General features: G+C 40.4%; 1 protein-coding gene across 28 annotated transcripts in view; it reads left to right on the top strand.

The window, feature by feature from the left end:
- The window catches only part of HMCN1 (hemicentin 1), a 281,366-nt gene that overhangs the window by 135,898 nt on the left and 123,981 nt on the right, over nt 1–21,487 (top strand). For 26 of the 28 annotated variants that reach the window (XR_003076395.3, XR_005861916.2, XM_046944923.1 and 23 more), the window contains 5 exons: nt 4,919–5,039; nt 5,539–5,802; nt 5,979–6,123; nt 9,878–9,999; nt 17,797–18,072. Coding sequence is in view for 26 of the 28 variants with exons in the window: in XM_046944923.1 (XP_046800879.1) it covers nt 4,919–5,039; nt 5,539–5,802; nt 5,979–6,123; nt 9,878–9,999; nt 17,797–18,072 (928 nt within the window). In the remaining 2 variants the exon portion in view is untranslated. The remainder of the gene's footprint in view (nt 1–4,918; nt 5,040–5,538; nt 5,803–5,978; nt 6,124–9,877; nt 10,000–17,796; nt 18,073–21,487) is intronic. The other 2 variants (XM_040704910.1, XM_040704911.2) reach the window with 1 other exon arrangement.

The following is a 21,487-nucleotide window of genomic DNA, read 5'->3' as shown; positions in this document are numbered from 1 at the left end:
CATTTAATTCTAACTCTTTATCAATAAATTACTTAAGTCCTACAGTGTGGAAATCAGTTTGTCCACATGAGTAGTATTCTAGCACATAAAGTTACAGAATGGATCCTGAATTATTGGAAATGTTAGAAAGGTAAGATCAGCATTATTAGCAGTAAATTCTAAACATGAAATGACCATCAAGATGTCTGAAATGATCATCTTAGTTGCCTGTAGCAACTTTGCGGGCCTCCTTGCCCAGGCTACCTATGTCAGAAACTATGCTTTTGTGGGGTTTTCTCTGGGTGACAGTGTTTGTTTACCCATTTGCAGTCAGCCTCATGTTCCTGTGAGTGCCATATCACGGTTGTATAAATGTAAGATGTGCAAATAAAATAACCTCCAAGAGCACTTAAGATGTGTTATTACACAGAGCAGGGGGCTGTGAACTGAACTCATGTAGCTGAAGTATTTACTTTTTATAGATCAATAATAAATAGACCTTTTATATATTTACCTTTTATAGATACACCTATGTATAAAATAGGTTTAATTAATGTTTATAAATATCTTAAGTGTGGGAGCCAAAGGGACATGGCCAACCCCTTTTCAGTGGTCTGTGAGGACAGGACAAGGGAAAATGGCCACAAACCGGAGCATAGGAAGTTCTGCACCAGTATGTGAAGGAACTTCTTCATGGTGAGGGTGATGGAGCACTGGAACAGGCTGCCCAAGGAGGTTTGGGTTTCTCCTCGTCTGGAGATATTCAAGACCTGCCTGGACGCTGACTTGTGCAGCCTGCTGTAGGGGGCCTGCTTTGCAGGGGGCCAGACTCGGATCTCTGGAGGTCCCTTCCAGCCCCTGCAGTTCTGTGATTCTATAAGTCAGAAAGTATATTGATAAGATAGCCTTAACCCCAACTTTAGCAGAGATTTAGATGAATTGAGATTCAGCATGCCTTGTTTAAGCTGAAGTCAACTAGGACAAAAGTTGCTTACCTGAAACCATACTAGGGGATGTGGAGGGCAAGTATAGTCTCAATATAATAAAAACTAGCAGGTGAGGCTTAGGACTTGGCTAGACTTTAGGAAGCGTTTGTATTCATTTGCTTTTATAATTCATTCGTTATCACATTTTAACTGTCTGTTCCAAATCTGATTGTACCAAATGCAAATAATATGTTCAAACTTCCTTATCCACAGCACAAATCTTTAAAATTAAGCATTGGCCCCAATTTTGTGTTCATGGCTAGATGCGGACATTTTTCAAACATTTGAAATGTGTTAGCTAACAAATAAGCCACACAAAGCAGTGTAGGAAATCACTGATACTGCTGCAGACCTGGAGCTTGAGGAGCACAATATGGCAGGGTAGAGACTAGATTGAGAGCAACCTCAGTTTGCCCTGAAACTTGGAGAAGCAGAATGCAGAGAAAGCAAATGCCGTTTGATCTCTCACTGGTCCTGCATGGCTACTGCTGTGCTGAGACCTTCTTTGATGTGAACTGAGCAAAGCAGATTGACATCTATTTCTGCATGATGTTGCCCAAACTTCTGGATTGCAGGAATTGCTGAGAGGAGCATGACACCTTTGAAGACTTACTGAGCAAGAGCTGATAAGCTCTCATAAAACCAAGACTGGCACTGAACATGGTGCAAACTGCCAAGTGGCTCAGTTCGAAGTAGGCCAGCATGCTGCTAGGTGCAGACCACTCCTGGCCAAAGATCAGGCCGCTCCTGTAGTAAGGACTTCTTTTGTTGTTTCATAGCTCAGCCTAATGCTGTCTCCAACATTTTTTCAGTTAAAAAAAAAAATAAAAATAAAATCTTGAATATAATTGAATTCTTTTTTATTACTTTATCTTTTATGAGCAAAGCAGGTCTTCAGTTAGGTTTGAATAGGCAGCTTATATTTATGTACAAAATCTTATTTTTTGTTTGGTTATGATAACAAGTCATGCTGAACTGAACCAGTATTAGCTGCTACTGAATTAACCGCAGAACATTCAGTCCATTAAGTTTGCATCTGATCACCAGCATTTGTTTGTGGGTTCTTTTAGTGTACAGTGAAGCTCTTAAATTACAGGCTCAAGTAATAGAAAACACAGTAAAATCCAGTTGCTTTCTGCAGCACACCAGGTCTCCAGCTGGCTGCAGGTACTTCAGTTATGAAAACATCAAAGATATGCCTGTATTTGTCTTTTGTAATGGTGTTTTCCTCCCAGTTGGTCTGCTGTAGTGCTCTTAGCTTGTGCAGTGACAGTAGTCGTTTCACAGAGACATGGCACAAAGTGAGCTTGTGGCTCTTCCTCATGCAAAAGGCATTTGCATGGTAGGGAGCATGTATCTTCAGAGAGATGAACCTGCTGTGTGTGTGTGCTTCCTGGACCTTAGAGCTAGCTGTGAGTCACCCGATCTCCTGGTCCTACAGCTGAATTACCATGAGATGTTCCTCAATAAGCAGTTGCTCCAAATTACTCCTTAAAGGACTTGCCCACCAGGTATTTGGTTGAGAAGGCAAGTAGGTGATACTGGTGAGTCTGGGGAGGACAGCTAGTAATGAGCAGCCATCAGCTGCTGTTGGAGCCTGTTGTTAATCAATAGCACATCATGACTCTTTCAGCTGAGCAGTGCCACAGACTCTTATAAAATTAAATTATCATTTGTGTGGTTGAGGAGAGAAAGGTGATGGGGGAGGAAAATCAGCAGGAAAAAAAAAAACCTTATGATTAAGATAGCCTTGCAGCAGCTGTTTCAAAGGAGCATAATGTGAAACTAGTGCATAATTTCTGCTCAGTGGGGGTGTAACTTAAAGCTTAGTTCAGCTGCATATCTCTATCATTGTAAATATAAGTATATGAATATAGCATTGCAGTTAAAAATCTATTTATTATTGTAGCTTGTTTTTCTTTCTACTGTGAACTGTTTTAAAATAAGAGGTTTTTGCTATTTTTATTTTTTTTTGTTGTTAATAAGTTTGCTTGTTTTTAACCAAAACCAGTGTTCTTTTCAAGCATTTGTTTCTAGATGCATACATTTTGGACAAATTTTATGTTGTGCTGCTTGTAAGAAATAAAGCATTTTTTTTGTTTTCTGATGCATTTGACATAAATCTTTGCTTTCTGCACTGTGCTGGAAGTATGTCCATCTGTTTAATCTTATTGTGGTCATCCAGTCTGGGAGGAGAAACAATAACGTATAATTCCAGTGATCCTTGATAATACTGAAAAGAGGTTAGAAAAGTGCTCATTGGAAAGCAGTCCTTTGGGATGAAATTTACCCTTCGGCATTTGCGTAGCACTGAGAGCTTCTAGGCACATTTATCATTAAGTGATAACATTTTATAAGGTTGTTCCAGCTTTAAAACTTCAGGTGTCCAAAAGTCTGAATAATTTATAAAGATAAATAATTTCCCCATATATTGTTTTTTTTGTGGATCATATACTTAGCTTTAGTCACTGGCTTTTTTTTTTTGTTTGCTCTATGATATTAAGGGTGTGACTAAAAATTTAGGAAAAACCTTGTGAGAAATTTGATTGTGCTGTAAATTCCTAATACAGATGTATAAGACTGTGAAAAGAATTTTGTCACTGCATTTATCTAATGGAATTTTAACTGCCAATTAATGCCTGATAAAACAAGTTACTTGACACACTGAAGTATTTCTTTATATTCTTAGCAGCTGGTTTATATAAAAGGCTTTATTAGTGATTTTCTGAGATGAAAGGCTAAACAAATAGGACCAAACAGGTGGTTTTAAGCAGATAGACAGCAATTTGTCAGTGTGCAAACAGCTCTCCCCTGGCAGTTAGTTATGAGAAACAACTGCTTAATTTAATATTCACATGCAGCTGTGTTGGAGAGGCTTACTAACTAAAAGAATTATATATTTTAAGGTTTTATTAGATAATGCTCTCACGATAGATAAATTCTGATGATGTTACTTTAACACTGGTTTTCTTTATCTTGTGTGTCTTGTAGGTTGCGTTGTCTCAGAACAAAAAAATCAAAGTAGATTCTACTAAATTCAGATTAGATCTTGGTATTGTAGACATCACTCTTCACAGCCGTTCAAGTCTTGAGTTTTTTTCCTGCTGCTCTGGATGATGTTGTCCATGGGTTTGTCAGTTAAGCATATGTAACATCTAATGCTGTGCTCAGCACAGCAGTTTTTCCTAATGGCTGGGCAGTATGAAAGTAGGTGAGGACAAAAGCCTCATGTTCCTTTTATTCCTCAGTGTGCAATGATAAAAAAAAAAATAACTCAGTCTTCAGTCCTACAATTATTTTGATTTGCCTTGCATAGAAATTACTGTACCCTCAAGCAATAAAGCTTGCAGAAAGAGCAGCTCTGTGACTAAGACCCTGACTGGGAAAGAGGAGTGCTTCTAACACTCTGCATTGGCCGGGGCTGCTCTGTATGTGCCACTTGCATTGGAATATGCAATACCTATGATGTCTGCATATACCTCACAGATAAAATTAGTTATGCATATATTCTAAAAATTGAGCTTACTAATAAAGTGGTAAAATATATTATTGTAGCACTGAAAGTAAATTATATTAATGACGAGCAGAAACTGTATGCTGATTTTTCCAATGACATCTGTTTCATTTCCTGTTTTGTAACACACTTTATAAAAGTCATAATCCAAACTTCCAGAAATGTTCTTCAGTTACTGTCACTGGCATGTTAAAATAATTGTTGGTCTTGTGTATTTGTGTTGTGGGTTACCCAAGGCAAAATCAGCTGGCTCTTTTTGCAGACACTACAGCTATTGGTATTAGTGTCTAAAAGTAGAGCATTACTAAATGTCTTTTTCATATAATTCTTGACATAAGCCTCCCATGAATTCTTTGTACTGACCTCAGTGGATGGTTCAGAAACCTGCAAATCCTGAAATGCTGATTTGGCTGGTGAACTTCAACTGTTGCCTTTTCAGACATCGAGCAGCGGAAGGCACTCTGTTCGGATCACGGGTCTCAGCACTATTGAATTTCGAGCTGGGTTTTCCAAGAAGTCAACGTTAGACTTCAAGAAAACATCCAGCAGACCAGTGCAAGGTTTATATTCATTTTATTCTATGCTAAGCAATAACAGCTTTTGGGAGTACGAGGCACCGGAAATAAAGTAGGATGATCTTTCTAGTGAACTTTGACAAATCGGGGGCTAATACTGTCTTGTTCTTAGGGCCCTGAATATGTAGCCAATGTTCTTACCACACGGACATGCGGTTTTTAGCTATGAAATGCCTTGAAATTGCAACTTTGCTTGTGGTAGTTTTGGAGCCTAAGAGAAAGCCTTGGGCCATGGGGAACAGTTAATGCGGAGGCTGCTATTTCAGGAACACCTGTTGGAAAATAATAATTTAAGCTCCAATCAGTGCTATGTCTACTGACAGCTAATAAGCAGAGGACATTCTAGAACAGCTTATTTTCCTGCTACTTTGTAAGTAAGGGTTGAAACTGAATGGTACATTTGTGGGATGGTGAGCAATTCGCAAAGAATTTATTGGAATTTGTTCTTTTAAATACTTGAAATAGCGTATTTCTGTTTTTCTAGGCATTCCTACCTTTGTGCTGCTAAATACCACAGGGATCCTTCTTCCAGCCAGAGTAGACCATCTTGAGCTCCTGAGTATTTCAGGGGAACCTCTTAAGACCTTGCCTGTGAAATACTATCCTGACAGAAAGCCATATGGACTATGGAACATTTCTGACTTCATTCCACCAGATGAAGCTTTTTTTCTTAAAATAATGGGCTACGACAAGGATGGTTATATTTTCCAGAGAGTGTCAAGTGTTTCATTTTCTAGTATTACTCCTGGTAAGAGATCTTAACTTGAATTGAATGTAATTACATCTTATCTGAGTTGTGAAGGATGAGTTAATTTTATTGGTTATTAAATATAGCTTAATCAGAAGTTGAACTTTCTTTTAATGAGAAGATAAGGCATGTTAATAGCTGTTAATAATCTTTTTGGAAATGTTTACTTTCTTCAGATGCTCCAAAAGTTACAATGCCCAACAAGACTCCAGGATATTACTCACAGCCAGGGTCTGTTCCTTGCCATGTAGAAAGTCTTATACCTTTTACTCAACATTTTACTAAAAATGGAGTAAAACTAGGAGTGGATCAGTTATTCAAGTAAGTAGTGACTTTTTTTCCCTATTCTATTTTATTTCCTATTTGTATCCTATGATTTCTATTTCAATTATATACTTGATATCCTATTATTTCTATAGTACTTCATTAGGGATGCTGAATTCTGTAGATTGAGGCCAAAACAGATAAATGCTGAAGCTTTCCTGTACACTGTCAGTAGTATAAAATGTTACAGATTATTATTATTACTATTGTTACTGTTATTGTGGTTTTTATTATGATGTACTATTTATGATCAAAGAGCCATGCAACATACTTCAGTAGCCGTGTAACTTCTTTGCATTCTTAGTTGTCAAACTACACACTTCTACTCCCTGCTTTTCACATATCTAGCACCCTAATAAACAGAATGTGTTTTTCATTCTCTTATTTCAGAACAGGTGAAGGAACAGGTCATACAAGTTAATATAACAAGACATATCTCAAGGCAAATGTTACTGATCACAGATACTGAGTACAATTTTGTTTGGCTTGTCTGCATTTTACTGGTAGTGAGGTTCTGAATGGCCTCTGTCCAGTTTTCTAGAGTTGTAGTAGTATTGCTGTCCGCTGAGGTTTGTTTTGGTGACAAGGTGTCATTTTTTTTGCTAAGACGTTCTACGTATTTCAAAAAGTAAATAGCCGATAAATTGAATATTGTAGTTCTACTATGATAGTTGTCTGTGTGAAAGTACCATTAGAATGAATGTAGGTTAAGGGTTTTTTGAAATTAACAGACTTTTAATAATACTGATTCCACAAGTGCTGTCTGCTTCAATTACAAATACTAATTTTGATTGTGTAATATCTTGGGAAAAAGTGAAATTTCTCTAAAATTTTAAAAGCTTTGCTTTTCTTAGGTTTCTACATCCTGATGCAGTCTAGTAAGGAAATGAGGATTTTGATTAACATCTTTAGGAGCTTCTGACCAGTCTGATCTAGGAGACTAAATCCAGTAATTAGCACCTTATTCACTGAATCATAGGCTTAGGTTGGAAGGGACCTTACAAATTGTCTTCCAACCCCCCCCTGCCAAGAGCTGGTTGCCTCACACTAGATCAGGCTGTCCAGGGCCCCATCCAATCCAGCTTTTAATGCCTCCAGGGATGAGGCGTCCCCAACTTCTCTGGACCTTCTGTGACAGTGCCTCACCACTCTCTATGTAAATAATTTCTTCCTAATATGTAACCTATTTTTTTCCTTTATAAGTTTAAAACTATTTCCCCCTTGTCCTGTCACTATTAGACTGTGTAAAAAGTTGGTCCTCCTCCTGGTTATACGCTTCCTTCAAGTACTGGAAGGCCACAATGAGGTCTCCCCAGAGCTTTCTCTTTTCTCCAAACTAAACAAGCCCAACTCTCTCAACCTTTCTTCATGGGAGAGTTTCTTCAGCCTTCTGATCATCTTTGTAGGCCTCCTCTGGACCCGCTCAAACAGCTCTGCATCTTTCTTATGCAGGTGCCCCAGGCCTGTTAACAGTACTCCAGATAGAGCCTCACCAGGGCAGAGCAGAAGGGGACAGTCCCCTCCCTGCCTTGCTGATGCAGTCCAGGATACAGCCAGCCTTTCTGGCTGCAAGCACACACTGTTGGCTTGCATCCAGCTTTTCGTCCTCAAGGATAAAAAGTGGGAAGTCAGTGAGAAATGAGTGCTAATGTCTTAAATCCATCCTGTGATATAAATGACACCAGCGACTCCACAAAGGGAGCAAAACCAATAAGTGAAACTATGACAAGAAAGGCAGTGTGCAAAAATCACTCTGAGTCTGCTAGTTGTTGTGGTTGTTAGTCAAGGCTGATGTTTGGTTTGCTAAGCCAGATGAAATGTATTCTGCCTAGCTGGTCCTTAGAGCTTGGCTAAGGGAGTGTTTCTGAACAGAGTCGCTAAGCAGCTTGACCAGCAAATTGTGTGTACTGTACAAGTGGAGTAAATACAGTGGCAAACTATAGGCATAAATAAATGACTTGATGCTGCGGAAGGTGCTGAGTTTTCACAGTAAGACCTGCTGAAAAGAGTTGTGTATAGTTACTGCCTGGGTGTGCAACATGTGCCTTGAGATGTGTGCTATTCATTGCTGCTGTTGTAGACCACCACAGGCCTGTGTTTCTCAGGGATTTCCACTCTGGGCATGTTCCCTTTTATGCTTCCATTCTTAAGACTTCTATGTTCTACATTTGGTATACAGCAAAAGTTAGGAATAAAAAAGGATTGGATCACATAGTTTCACTTCTGACATACTTTCATGAAGAAAAGTTTCTCATTTTTCACTTGGAAGAAGTACTATTTTGTTCTTCAGTTCTGGCAATGCTACCATTTCAATTTGTCAGCATTGCTCTACTAAGTGTCATAGCTTTGATGTATAATGTGTTAGGTTATCTAGAAGCGGTATGAAGTATGAGTGTTTGCAGGAAGCCATCTAAGGCTTTTCATTTTTCACTATTTTCATTTGTGTTGTAACCCACAGATTGGGTTGGGTCTGCTACAGCATTCAACTCTCAATTGTATTTGAAGTTGCTTTCTCTTCCTTTCTGTATTTTTTGAGTTGATAAATCACTTTGTCTCCATCTTGTTTGCCTGAATAAAGGAATTGTTAACTTGGTGTTTTATCATGATGTAGAAATTCTTGCTAGATATTCTTATGGTCATTGGTTTTGTTTGTAAACCATAGCAACAGGTCACCGGGAGCCCTGGGACGCAGCAGCTGAACCACTGTTTTGTACATTTGTGTCTGTGAATGTTTTTATACAAAAAGTAGGTTTGAATCTTAAGAAGCTTTATGAGCATTTGCTATTTTTACTACCAGTCAACTTGGTTGTATTTTTTGTTTTCTTCTTGACTTTAACATGTGACAAATAGACAATACTTTTACCCATCAGCTTTCCCCCTGCACAATTTATGGGAAAAAAAAAACTCTGTATATTTCTCTGGATTCACGTTTTGTAACTTTGCCCACATCTATTCCATACTTTACCATCTGTTTTTCATTCTTGGATCCATTGGTTCTGTCTTTATAGTTGTTGCACATTTTACTTTTGTGTGGGTAGGCAATAAATGTGCAGAAAATTGAGTTGGTGTTGTTAGAGCCTGTCACAACTTCTGCTGTCCCAGCTGTACCTGTGACGTTAAGGTATCTTTGAATGGATACTTCATTGCTGGATTTCAACTATTTGAAGTGGAGGTACTCCCTGCAGTTTGAAAGGCAGAAAGAGCTGACTGGATGTAGTCACCTGGAAGCAGGTAGGGTAGATGCTACCCTCTCTGTTCTATGAACCTAAGAGTGTGGTTGCATATAGAGAGGGGAGACGATTTTATCTGTTAAAGGACAGTACTTTGTGTAGCTCATATCTGTACCTGAAAGTCTGGCTAGTAAGAGCCACAAGTGTGGTACTGCATACTAGTTCTACATAGAAGCGGATGGATATTAGGGAAAGATAGCATCTTGAGTAGAGAATACAGCAATAAGGTATGACTGCAAATAGTGCTTTACTGTGGCAACTGTTGACGTAAATTAAAGGCTTCTTAGAATGTTTCAGATAAACATTTACCACAAAAACTTGCCTTTCTCAATACTTCTAAAAAGTATATGATGCTAATATTTATCTTTAAATAAAATCCATAAAGCTAGATCTAGTTTGATTCAGTAGAGGATCTGTTTTTCCTCTTAGTGTGAAAACTTATGCCAAGAGTCAGGAAACCATGTTCTTGTACCTCTTGATTCCCTCAGAAGTTTAGTGAATATACCTTTTTCTTTCTCCAGAGAATCATCAAGTATGAGCTGGGATATCAACCGAGTCTCCTTGTCTGATGAAGGTTTCTATGAATGTATTGCAAACAGCACTGCAGGAACCGGACATGCACAGACTTTTCTGGATGTATCAGGTGGGCACTAGTTCATTCTGTATTTAAATATGATAATTCTTTGTGCTGGAATGTTTAACAGAGGGAAATAGCACTTGGTGCCAATAAAAAGATATTATTTAAAATACTTTGAACTGAAAGCATGTTCTTTTCCTGCTCGTGTACACAAGTTTGTTGAATTTTAAGCAGAAACTGATTTTGAGTATTAATATGGGATTTGCTTTCTAGCAACTATTTTTGCTTGTTTGGCCTTTTATGATGGCATAATTAAGTTAATGGGTGAAGAAAGGGCTGCTGATGTTATCTATCCAGACTTGAGTAAGGCCTTTGACATGGTCCCCCACAACAACCTTGTTTCCAAATTGGAAAGATGTGGATTTGATCAGTGGTCTGTTGGATGGACAAGAAACTGGCTGTGAGATTGTACCAAGAGAGTGGCAGTCAATGGCTTGATGTCCAGATGGAGATTAGTGACCAGTGGTGTCGCTCAGTATTAGACTAGATGATCTTTATTATCTTCATCAATGACACTGACAGTGGGATCAAGTGCACCCTCAATAAGTTTGCAGATGACACCAAGGGATGCCTGAGGGACAGGATGCCATCCAGAGAGACTTAGGCTTGAGCCAAGAGGTTCAAAAAATCCAAGTGCAAGGTGTTGCACTTAGGTCGTGGCAACCCTCCCCTCTCAGTACAAGCTGGGAGATGGAGCACAGCCCTGCTGAATGAGAACTGGGGGTACTGGTGGATTGGAAGCTGGGCATGAGCCAGCTTCATATAAATGTAAAATAAAAATAATAAAAAAATAAAAATAATAATAAAAATCAATTACTTTGGCTCACATTATTCCCTAAGCTGAGAGTTTGGCTCCTTGAATTAAGGGAATCCTCTACAGTATGAGAGAAGAATTTCTCATCAGTATAGTCATGGGAAAACTCACCCACATATCTGCTGGAGCCTGCACGTAGCCAGGGTTGCAGCCTTGGATCTAGTCCATTTTTCTGTAGAGTAGTTCTTCTGCCATAACTGAGTATCTGAGAATGAACCAAGAATTTGCCTTTGCTCTGGGGCTCGCTTTGACTGAAGCTGCAGTTCCAGGGAGTTGCTAACTGAGGTCCTTTGACCATTCTTCAGAGAGATGGATCAAGACTAGGAGTTTTATTTTAAAGTACTTGGATTGGTATTTAGACTCTTAATTTCCAAATCTGCAAAGGAACCTGGTTCCCAGAAAAGATATACCCAAAACCATTTTTCAAAATCCTTCCACTACCTTCAAAGGTATTTCAGAGTTTGGTACCTGAAAGGCAGAGGCATCTGAAGTCATTAATTATTTCAGAAATTTTGTTCTGTGTACCTTTTTTTTTTTTATAGGACAAAATTTGCTGCCCAGAAATCATTTAGTAGAGAGGGAAAAAATGAAGGCAGAATTCTATGATGTTCTCATATCCTCTCACAGCCCAGAAAACCAACTGTATCCTGGCCATATCAAGAGAAGCGTGGCCAGCATGTGGTGGAAGATGATCCTGCCCTCTACTCTGTGCTGGTGAGACCTCACCTGGAGTACTGTGTCCAGATGTGGCGTCCTCAGTACAGGAAAGACATGGGCCTGTTTGAGTGTGTCCAGAGGAGGGCCACAAAAATGATCTAAGGCATGAAGCACCTCACCTATGAGGACAGGCTGAGAGAGCTGGTGCTTTTCAGCCTGGAGAAGAGAAGAACCTGAGGGCGTCCCTTCAGTATCTAAAGGAGAGCTATGAGAAAGAAGGGGACAGACTCTTCAGCAGGGTCTGTTGGGAATGGTACAAGGTGAAATGGTTTCAAACTTGAAGAGAGGAGATTTAGGTTGGGTATAAGGAAAAAGTCTTTTACAGTGAGAGTGTTGAGGCACTGGAACAGGTTGCCCAAAGACGTGGTGAGTGCCCTGTCCCTGGAGAGGTCTGGAGCAGGCTCTGTGCAACCTGTTCTAGCTGTGGATGTCCATGTTCATTGTAGGGGAGTTGAACCAGATGTCCTTTAAGGATCCCTTCCAATTGAAACTATTTTATGATTCTATGTGGAAGGGTAAATTATTGTGCTTGAGTAGAGAAGACACTGGAACAGAGCCCAGGTGGCAGTGAGGCTAGTTATAGCTCATAACAGCAGCTTGAATTCAGCCCTAAGCTTTTCTGTAAGTGTTTGAAATGGAGACTGTCTTTTTTAATCCTGCATTAGCTAATTGAGGCTAGCTATCCAGAGTTGCAGAACCACAAAACCATTTGGGTTGGAGAGACCATTGCACATTAACTACTTTACTGGCAGCTCATAGCAGAGCTGGCTTTCAAGCTTGATCACATTTCCCAGGGACTCCTCTAGTCAAACAATGAATGTTGCCAAGGACACAGACTTCTCAAGCTCTGTGGGCAGCCTTTTCAGTAGTTAATTGAAGACCAGGAAAATATATAACAGTCTAGTTGTAGCTTCCCATGCTGAATAATACAACTACAGACTCTTATCTTTTGTGCTCCAAGAAGACTCAGATTGTTTTCTCTAAAACAGCCTTTTCAGTAGCTGAAGGCAGTGACTTGTATATCCCTTCACCTTGTTTTTTTTCCAGAAATGCAGTATGAGAACATGGGGAAAAAAACCCAGCCTGACATCACTGATTCCATGCAAGAGAAAGTTTGTAGAGAAACAGCCCTCTAATACTGACTGGTAAATCTGAGAAGAACATCCTTTTAGTCACAGAAAGTACTCAAGTAGGATAGAACAGTAACATCAATACTTATTTGAGTCTTAGCTGAGCAGTAGTTCATTATTTATCTAGCAAAATTCTTCTAGTGAACAGGATATTTTCATTTTCTTATTTCAACCCATATTTTAGAGTACAGGCAGCTGTTATATTCTGGCTCAGAAACCGTGTGCATAAGGATCCTTGATCAGGAAGTTTCAGGCATTCTCTTCCTTACAGAGGGAACTGAGTGAAAGAGAATCCTAACTTTTCTCTTGTGACACCAGTAGCACTTGAGAATCAAGGGGGAACGAGTGAGGGAAATCTTGGCATCATGTCATTTACAAAGCACTGTGAGATCCATTTGCGAGTGACACACTGCAAATGTGAGTAATTAGCTCTCTTGACTATCAGAGGAGTAATGTGAGGGAGATACTTTTGAAAGCCTTGTATGCAAATATTTGAAAGAAAATTATCTGAAACTTCTTTATGCAGACAATCTTCTCAAGTTTTCTTAGTTTGCCCAGCTGACAGCACATCACAGATTATCAGTTTTGCCAGCTGCTGGGTGAAAGGTACAGGAACTGCATCAACACTTTGTAGTTTCAGGAAAAGCAAACACTTGAGTTTGTTTTTCTCACAGGTGTTAAATCTTAAAAATGTCAAGTGGCTTGTTAGCTTGTGCACACACATAAACTAAATTCCTTGTAGTCAGAGCACCTCACCTAGGAGCTTGACCAGGGGATTGCAGTGCACAGTGTTGCTGTAAGAGGCTCTTGTGTGCTAAAATATATATGGACTGACAACCAAAAGATAAGGATTTTAGTCTGTTTTTCTCTTATTTTTCTAAGTTTCTTTCAGTAGCGTGCTTGTGGATATTCCTGTGGGAAACATTACAGACTTGTCTTTTCTTCCCTAAAACCCCCTTAAGCCCCTAAAGTGAAACTCCAGTTTCAATAAGCAAATCTCAAGCAGCTTTCCTCTGCATTTGTTAACATACACTGTACTGGTAATAAGAGTGGCTGCTAGGGACTGTCTGTGTGGGAAAGCAGAGCTGCGCACCCTGATGTGCAGTGTATGACGGATTCGTTGGTATGCAGTGAGCTAGCTGAAGGCTTGTGAACCTCGCTTGAGACCCCGCAGGAGACTTCATTGAGGAAGAGTTATTGTTGGCTCTGAGTTGAGGAGCAACTTTCACCCTTAATAAATACAGATGTTTTCTTTTCTCTTAGGCTTGCTTTACTTAGGATAATTCATTTTTTGCTGTGTACTGATTAAGACTTGGTCTTGCTCTTACAGCTGGCTTATTTCCATTAAAGCGCCTCAGTCAGAAGGCGCTGATTGCGCCTTCATTCATTGCAGATTTTACTTTGCAAGAACTAGTTTGGGAAGAAAAAAGAAAACAAATTGAATTTATATATATATCTAATTTTTACAGTATAACACTTCATGCATTCCATAAGTAAATATGGAATGTATGCATTCTATACCATTGAAGTGTTTTTTTTTTCCTGCTTATCAGTGATACCTCAAGCAGGATCAAGACAACAGCTCCTATTTTTAGCATTTATGGTTTCAAAGCTAAATTCCAGTAAAAAGTTATTGCAGCTGCAGCCTTCTAGGAGTAGGAGCAGGTCCTTCTAGGACCTTTTAAAAATATACAGACCAGTAGAGCAGAAACCAAACAATAACAAATAGTGGAAATAAAAACATAATATATGTACAGATGGGAAGAAAAAGATTGAAATTATCCAAAATGTGCCTGGAAACTACTGAGCAATGTTCTGCCAGCTGCTGGGGCCTAGCCTGCTGTGTGCATGTTGCAGGTGCTCAGAGGGCCCTAGCACAGCCACAAAGAACTTCAGCAGAGCTGTTGTGTGGGCCTTGTGTCATGCACACACCACTCTCTGGTCACAGGTATGTGACACTTAAATATCCCTGAAGTACTACCACTGCTCCTCTGCCCACCCCATGCCCCTTCCCTGAAGCTGGCTAGTGAACCTGCCTGTCACGCACCTAATTTGGGAAGATGCTGGCTCTCCCCCTGCTCTGACCTCCTCATGCCTGGTGCTGCTGGGCATGTAACCATGACCTGCAGCTCTGCTCCAGCCACTGATACTGAGCCCTCTGCTTGCTCTTGGCCTTGCCAGTAGCAGGCTTTGGGACTTGCACAGATCCTGATCCAGTAGCTTGCAGTTGAGACCCTACCTGCTCCAGCAGTTGGCATGGTTTTCCCAGTCTCCCCAGCAGCTGGTGTCACAGGCTGAGGATGCCTTCACCCTGCTCAGACTCCTGGGCCTGGCACCCAGCCTGTTTGCACCTACTCCAGCAGCAGTGGGCCTGTGCAACACCTGTGTGTGAGAGAGGGAGAGAGGCCACAGAATGAAGATTTAGTGAGAAGATAGGGCAGGCTCAGTGATAATGTGCAGGGCACCATTGGGCAAGCATGCTGGCTACTGATACTCCATATGTGTCAGACCCCTTCTGTATCTTTTCGTCTACTCCTGCCTTTCTTCCAGACTCACTTCTTCAGCACATTTCTTCACCATTTTATGTACTGCTGTTGCCCTCTCCTCCCCTCTCAAATAACCCAGGTTCGCATTGTTTTCAGTTGCCAAGTCCAGGTTGGTTCCTCTTTGAAATGACGCCCCCGACTTCTTAATAGCCCATTAATTAGCATGCCTGTTTATTGCTGCCTGATACTGCTCATCTCTCAGAGCTGTGTCTGCACTGTAGTTACTGACCTGCCTCTCCTTCTCTTTATCTTCTTTGATAAAGTCCTCAATCAGATGGACTTGAAGATGAGAACATCTGCTCCCTTCACACACTCCCTAGAAAACATCAGATGAGGAGCATAATGGTGATTTTTGCAGCAGCTGATGACTTGAATTCATTATCTCCATTAGAAGACCATGCTAGCAACATTTTTATTTATTTTCCATCTCTAATATGTATACCTGTTTAAATAAAAACAAAAAACAAAAAAAAACAAACTAAAGTGTAACTTGGATTCCATCTTTTGTTGGACAGTCAGCTGAATATGAGCCAGCACTGTGCCCAGGTGGCCAAAAAGGCCAATGGCATCCTGGCTTGTATCAGGAATGGTGTGGTGGGCAGGACTAGGGAAGTCATCCTGCCCCTGTACTTGGCATTGGTGAGGCCTCACCTCGAGTACTGTGTTCAGTTTTGGGCCCCTCACTACAAGAAAGACATGGAGGTACTGGAGCAGGTCCAGAGAAGGGCAACAAGGCTAGTGAAGGGCTTGGAAAATCAGCCCTATGAGGAGAGGCTGAGGGAGCTGGGGCTGTTTAGTCTGGGGAAGAGGAGGCTGAGGGGAGACCTTATTACTCTCTTTCAGTACCTGAAAGGTGTTTACAGTGAGAGTGGGGTAGGTCTCTTTTCACTGGTGACAGGTGACAAGATGAGGGGAAATGGCGTCAAGTAGCACCAAGGTAAGTTTAGGTTGGACGTTAGGAAACACTTCTTTACAGAAAGGGTGGTTAAACACTGGAATAGACTCCCCAGGGAGGTGGTTGAGTCACCATCCCTGGATGTGTTTAAGAGCTGTTTGGATGTGGTGCTCAGAGATATGATTTAGCAGAGGGTTGTTAGAGTTAGGGTACTATGGTTAGGCTGCGGTTGGACTTGATGATCTTTGAGGTCCTTTCCAACCTGAGTAATTCTGTGAGTCTATGATTTTGTGGTCATGCTTCAGTCATAGATCAGACTTAGAGAACTGCTGCTGTCATCTTATGTGGGGCTGCAATGTCATGTTGGCTTATCCGGGTGCAATATTAGGTCAAAGAGCAGAACTATATCCTCTCTCATACATGTGATATTTGATCCTGGCCCACAGAGTGGTGGTGAATGGAGTTCAATCCAGCTGGTGACCAGTCACTAGTGATGTTCCCTAGGGGTCGATATTGGGGCCCATCCTGTTTAATATCCTTATTGATGCTTTGGATGAGGGGATTGAGTGCACCCTCATTAAGTTTGCAGATGATGCTAAGCTGGAAGGAAGTACTGATCTGCCTGAGGGTAGGAAGGCCCTAGAGAGGGATCTGGACAGACTGAACTTCTGGGCTGAGGCCAGTGGGGATGAACTTCAGCAAGACCAAGTGTCAAGTCCTGCATTTCAATTACAAAATCCCAAATCTACAGGCTTGGGGCAGAGTGACTGGAAGACTGTGCAGAGGAAAAGGATCTGGGGATGTTAGTTGGCAGCTGGTTGAACATAGCCAGCAGTGTGCCCTGGTGGCCAAGAAGGCCAGTGGCATCCTGGCTTTTATCAGAAATAGCATAGTCAGCAGGACTACAGAGGTGATTGTCCTCCTGCTGTTGGCAGTGGTGAGGCTGCACTTCAAGCACTGTGCTTCAAGTACAAGAAAGACCCTTAGGCCCTGGAGCATGTCCAGAGAAGGGCAGCAATGCTGGTGAGGGATCTGGGGCACAAGTCTTATGGAGAGCGACTCAGGGAACTGGGATTGTTCAGTCTGGAGAAAGGGGAGCTTGGAGGAGACGCTCTACAACTATGTGAAAGGAGGTTGTGGCGAGGTGGGGGGTGACCTTTTTTCTTAGATAACCTGTGATAAGACTAGAGGGAATGGCTTTAAGTTGCACCAAGGGAGATTCATGTTGGATATTAAGAAAACTGTCAGAAAGAGTGGTGAGGTGTTGGAACAGGCTGCCTAGGGAAATGGTGGAATCATCCTCCCTGGAGGTTTTAAAGAAGCAGGTAGATGTTGCTCTGGGTGACGTGATCTAGAGTGCTCACAGGCAAGCGTTGATGGTTGCAGTAGATGATCTTAGGGATCTTTCCAACCGGAATGGTTCTGTGATTCTATATCATAGTTCTTCCACGTAAATCGTGTCTGTTCTTGCCATCTGTCAGATAACTTAGTACTGGGGAATGAGGAAACTGACGAAACTGACCTGGGTTCTCTGTTTTATGGCTTCAGTAATACAATGTGAAACTCAATATTAAAACAATATTACAATTTTTTTATGCTGTGGTATGCTTGAAGTTACTTATTGAGAGTCCACAAATAATTCAAAAGTTCCTAGATCTTTTCTCTCTTTATTTTATTCTTTATTCTGTTCTTTTCATGCAGAGCCTCCACCCGTGATTCAGGTTCCTAACAATGTCACAGCTGTCCTTAGGGAAGGAGCCATCCTGACCTGCCTGGTTGTAAGCACCATGCGCTACAATCTTACCTGGCAGAGAAATGGCAGGGATGTGAGGCTCCAGGAGCCCCTACGGATGAGAGTGATGAGCAACCTGTCTTTAGAGGTGAAAGCAGTACAGTTCACAGATGCTGGCAAGTACAACTGCGTAGCTTCTAACAAGGATGGCTCTACCACAGCGTCTGTCTTCCTTACAGTACAAGGTAACAGTATGTTAAGTGTACTCTGACATGTTTTTAACTTACTTTATCTTTATTATGAGCTTCCCTTGTAGTAACTTCTGCATTTTATGTCTGTTTATGAAACCACTTACAGACTGGTAGAAAGTAATGTAGCTCTTCCTTGATTTAAAATACTGGTGTGAGCCACCAAAGAGCACTAGTGCACTGTCTTGTGGTGTGTGCGTTGGTGAACCATGGTTTGGTACTTCACTGGTTCCTAACCCAACTTTGCTGTAGAACTTACTGGATCCTAAGGTATCCCTGTTGTTAGTGTCTCCTAAAGTGTGGAGGGAGAGTCACACACAGACCTTGTTCTTGTTTGTGTACACACACATGTAATTAAACTGCTAAGATGTGTTCTTCTCTACTATTTATATCTCTTAACAATGGAATAGTACTTCTAGGTGTTTATTTGTATTGTTTTATCTGTCTCATGTCATTCTATACAAGCTAAGAACTAATAAGAACTTTACAAGGAGGTTGGTTTTGTAAGGGCTCCTAAAATTTGTCAGGACTGAAAAAGATGGCATGGGTTGAGACACCAAGCAAGCTGTGGGTCCGTGCTGTTGCGTCTCAACAGAAAAAATGACACAAAAATACAGTAACTTCCCTTGCAGGTAATAATTTTAAAACCTGAAAGTACTCCAGGTTTGTTCATTATTGCCTTGGTTGTATGGAAGTTTGAATCTCTGCGTATTAGCATCCAGTCACTGCATAAGAATGTTTTAAAAAACCACCCTGCCCTGTATTTCTAGTTTTTGGCTGTCTTGATAAATGACGAAATGTCTTTTAAATGGCTACATGCAGAAGATGGATGGTGTCAGGATGATTGTATGTGCTGCTTTTACTTTATTTTGCTTGAACCAAATGATTTCTGTCAAATTCCTGGAGCTATTCTGATGTGCAATTAACTGTATCATGAATAACCCTTCCTGCTTGTTAGGATCTGGAGCAGTGTTCAAAATAATGATCTACATTTGGCAGCAGAAGAGTAAAGAGTAGCTTAATGTAAGAAGAAAAAGCTTTAAAGGTTGCAATTTCTTCCTTCTTAAGAATGAAAACTGCAGTCTTATTAATAAACTGAGATGGATTTATTCTTGATGTAATTATGAGTAATTCAGAATGTCATGAAATTTGTAATGAATCCATTTGTTATTGCTAGGACAGATACAGCACAGATCTCTGAATTTTGGATCAAGAGAGAATAAATGTTGCTTTCACCTCCTTTTTTCTTTCTGGAATAGGAGTTGAGGCAGAGAACAAATGTAGCTCTAAAAATAACACATCATTGTCTTTATGTACTCACATGGGTTGTTGTAAATGCTTGTTTTGAAGGTTTCCAGTCTGATAATGCTCCTGAAAGGGAATATTCATCTGATTTATTTTTATTTACCTTTTAGGTAGTCAGTACAAAGACAGACTAAAACTTTAATTAAACTTGCCTTTTTTTCCCCAATTCCCTGTTCAGTGTTACTCATTGGTTGTTCTGCACTAACACCACACACAACAAGGTGAAGACTGTGTTTAAAAGTTGTGCTTGTTTGTTGAATGCCAGCCTGCTGCCCAGAGCAGGAGATCACTGGCTGTAGTTTTAGAGATGTTGAGGAGTGTGGTTTGAGCTTGTTAGATTTGCACTGGTGCTCACTCAATGTTCTAACTTTGAATTTTGGATATTTTGTGATGGCAGCATAGTGCAAATTGCTCAAGTCCTCTGAATGGATTGATTTATATGGGAATATAAATGAATTTGTAAGGGCATTCTCTGCTCTTGGATCCTGGCAATGATTTATCAGGAGTATGTTGCAGCCATGTAAGGCTGGAGCTTGACCAGGAGTGTGAAATAATTACCACATTATCTTTTTAGTGATACGTTCTGGGGATATATTCCTCAGTGATGAGGGATATTTTCTGACCATGTAACCTTTTTCTTTCCAGCTTATAGACAAAATATTTGTTTCCTGTATGCATGTTTATCAGATTGAATTAATAGTTTGTTTTCTTTTAATAGCTTGATGTTTAATTCTTGATGTTTTTACTTACATCATCTTTGATTTTGAGGAATGTAAGCTTTTACAATGGAAACAGTCTCAATACTGAGGAGATTGATTTTGTGAGTAATTTCAAATGTGTGATTAAAACTCAGATCCCTGAAATATGGGTGATAAATGCCATTCTATTGGCAGTTCTGATTTTGCATGTTTTCTGGTGTGAACAAGTAGAGGTAGACAATCAAATGCTTCTGTAAGAGTTGCAAATATCTTTTGCTTCTACAACAGTTTTGTGTGGAAGCTTGTAAGAATTTTGCTGCGCTAATGTTGGGGATCAATAGAGAAGTTTGATTATGGTGGTTCATTGAACAGAAGTGAAACATCTCTGAGCATCTGTCTTCTGTGGTGCCATTTGAGACACTGCAGTGCCAGCTGCTGCACATTTGAACTAGCTGTTGAGAAACTTGCAGGTCAATGTAGCATTTTGACATTTCTTTATCTAACTATGCAGGTAGAATGAAATCACACATGCTGTAGTTACTCTATCTATTGCGTGGTTGGTTTACCCTAGTCTGCTTATTCGCTAAATGTTTTCATGTGTTTAAATGCCTGCCTGGTATCATCATCACAGCTCAAAGGCAGTTTGAGCAGCTGTGAAATAATTCAGTGCTTTGTTCTAGCGCAAAGAGTTAAGAGTAACAGAAGTTACAGCTGCAATTAATCAGCATATATATTATGCATTCCTCCTGTCCCTATAAAAAGTAAAATATGTGGTTGATTTTGGGCATTGAAGAATTGCTGTAATTAGTGATCTTATGGTAGGTAAATGTTTGGAAATTGTACTGTCGTACTAGTGCCTATGGAGTCAACTATGTTAGATGTGCAGTAGGGAAAGCGGGACCTAGTAGCCTCACAAGGCATAGGAGTGCTGTGTACTTCAAGGAACAGACAGACACACTCATAAGCCAACTAATAGCCTTTAAAACAAGATTAAAAAATAATCATTGTATGCATATGTGACTTGGCCCAGCCAATATCCTGGTAATTCTCAGATGCATCCCAGACCAGGAGCAGAAAGCAGAACTGAACCAACACAAGAGGACTTCAGCACGTCTGTGCTTATGGAGCTATGTACATTTGGAATCAGGAAAGAGAAATCTCAGGAAGGACACTACCTGGATGGATAAAAGGCAAATTGCCTCATCATTAACCCCATACTCTGTTGCCTGAATTTTCCTAAGTCTTTTATCTGAAAAGCAATAATAGAGAAGTAAACATTTTAGTCCTTGAGGCTTCTATATAAATTAATATTTGGGTATGAATATGTGAATAAACATATATTTGGGTAGCAAAGATTTTGCACTTGGGTCTGAGTAATTCCAGATACGTATACAGACTGGGAGAAGAAC

This window comes from Gallus gallus, chromosome 8 (assembly GCF_016699485.2).
Source record: "Gallus gallus isolate bGalGal1 chromosome 8, bGalGal1.mat.broiler.GRCg7b, whole genome shotgun sequence".
Lineage (NCBI taxonomy): Eukaryota > Metazoa > Chordata > Aves > Galliformes > Phasianidae > Gallus > Gallus gallus.
The sequence above is the reverse complement of the archived record's forward strand: the minus strand, read 5'-3'. Positions and strand labels throughout refer to the sequence as shown.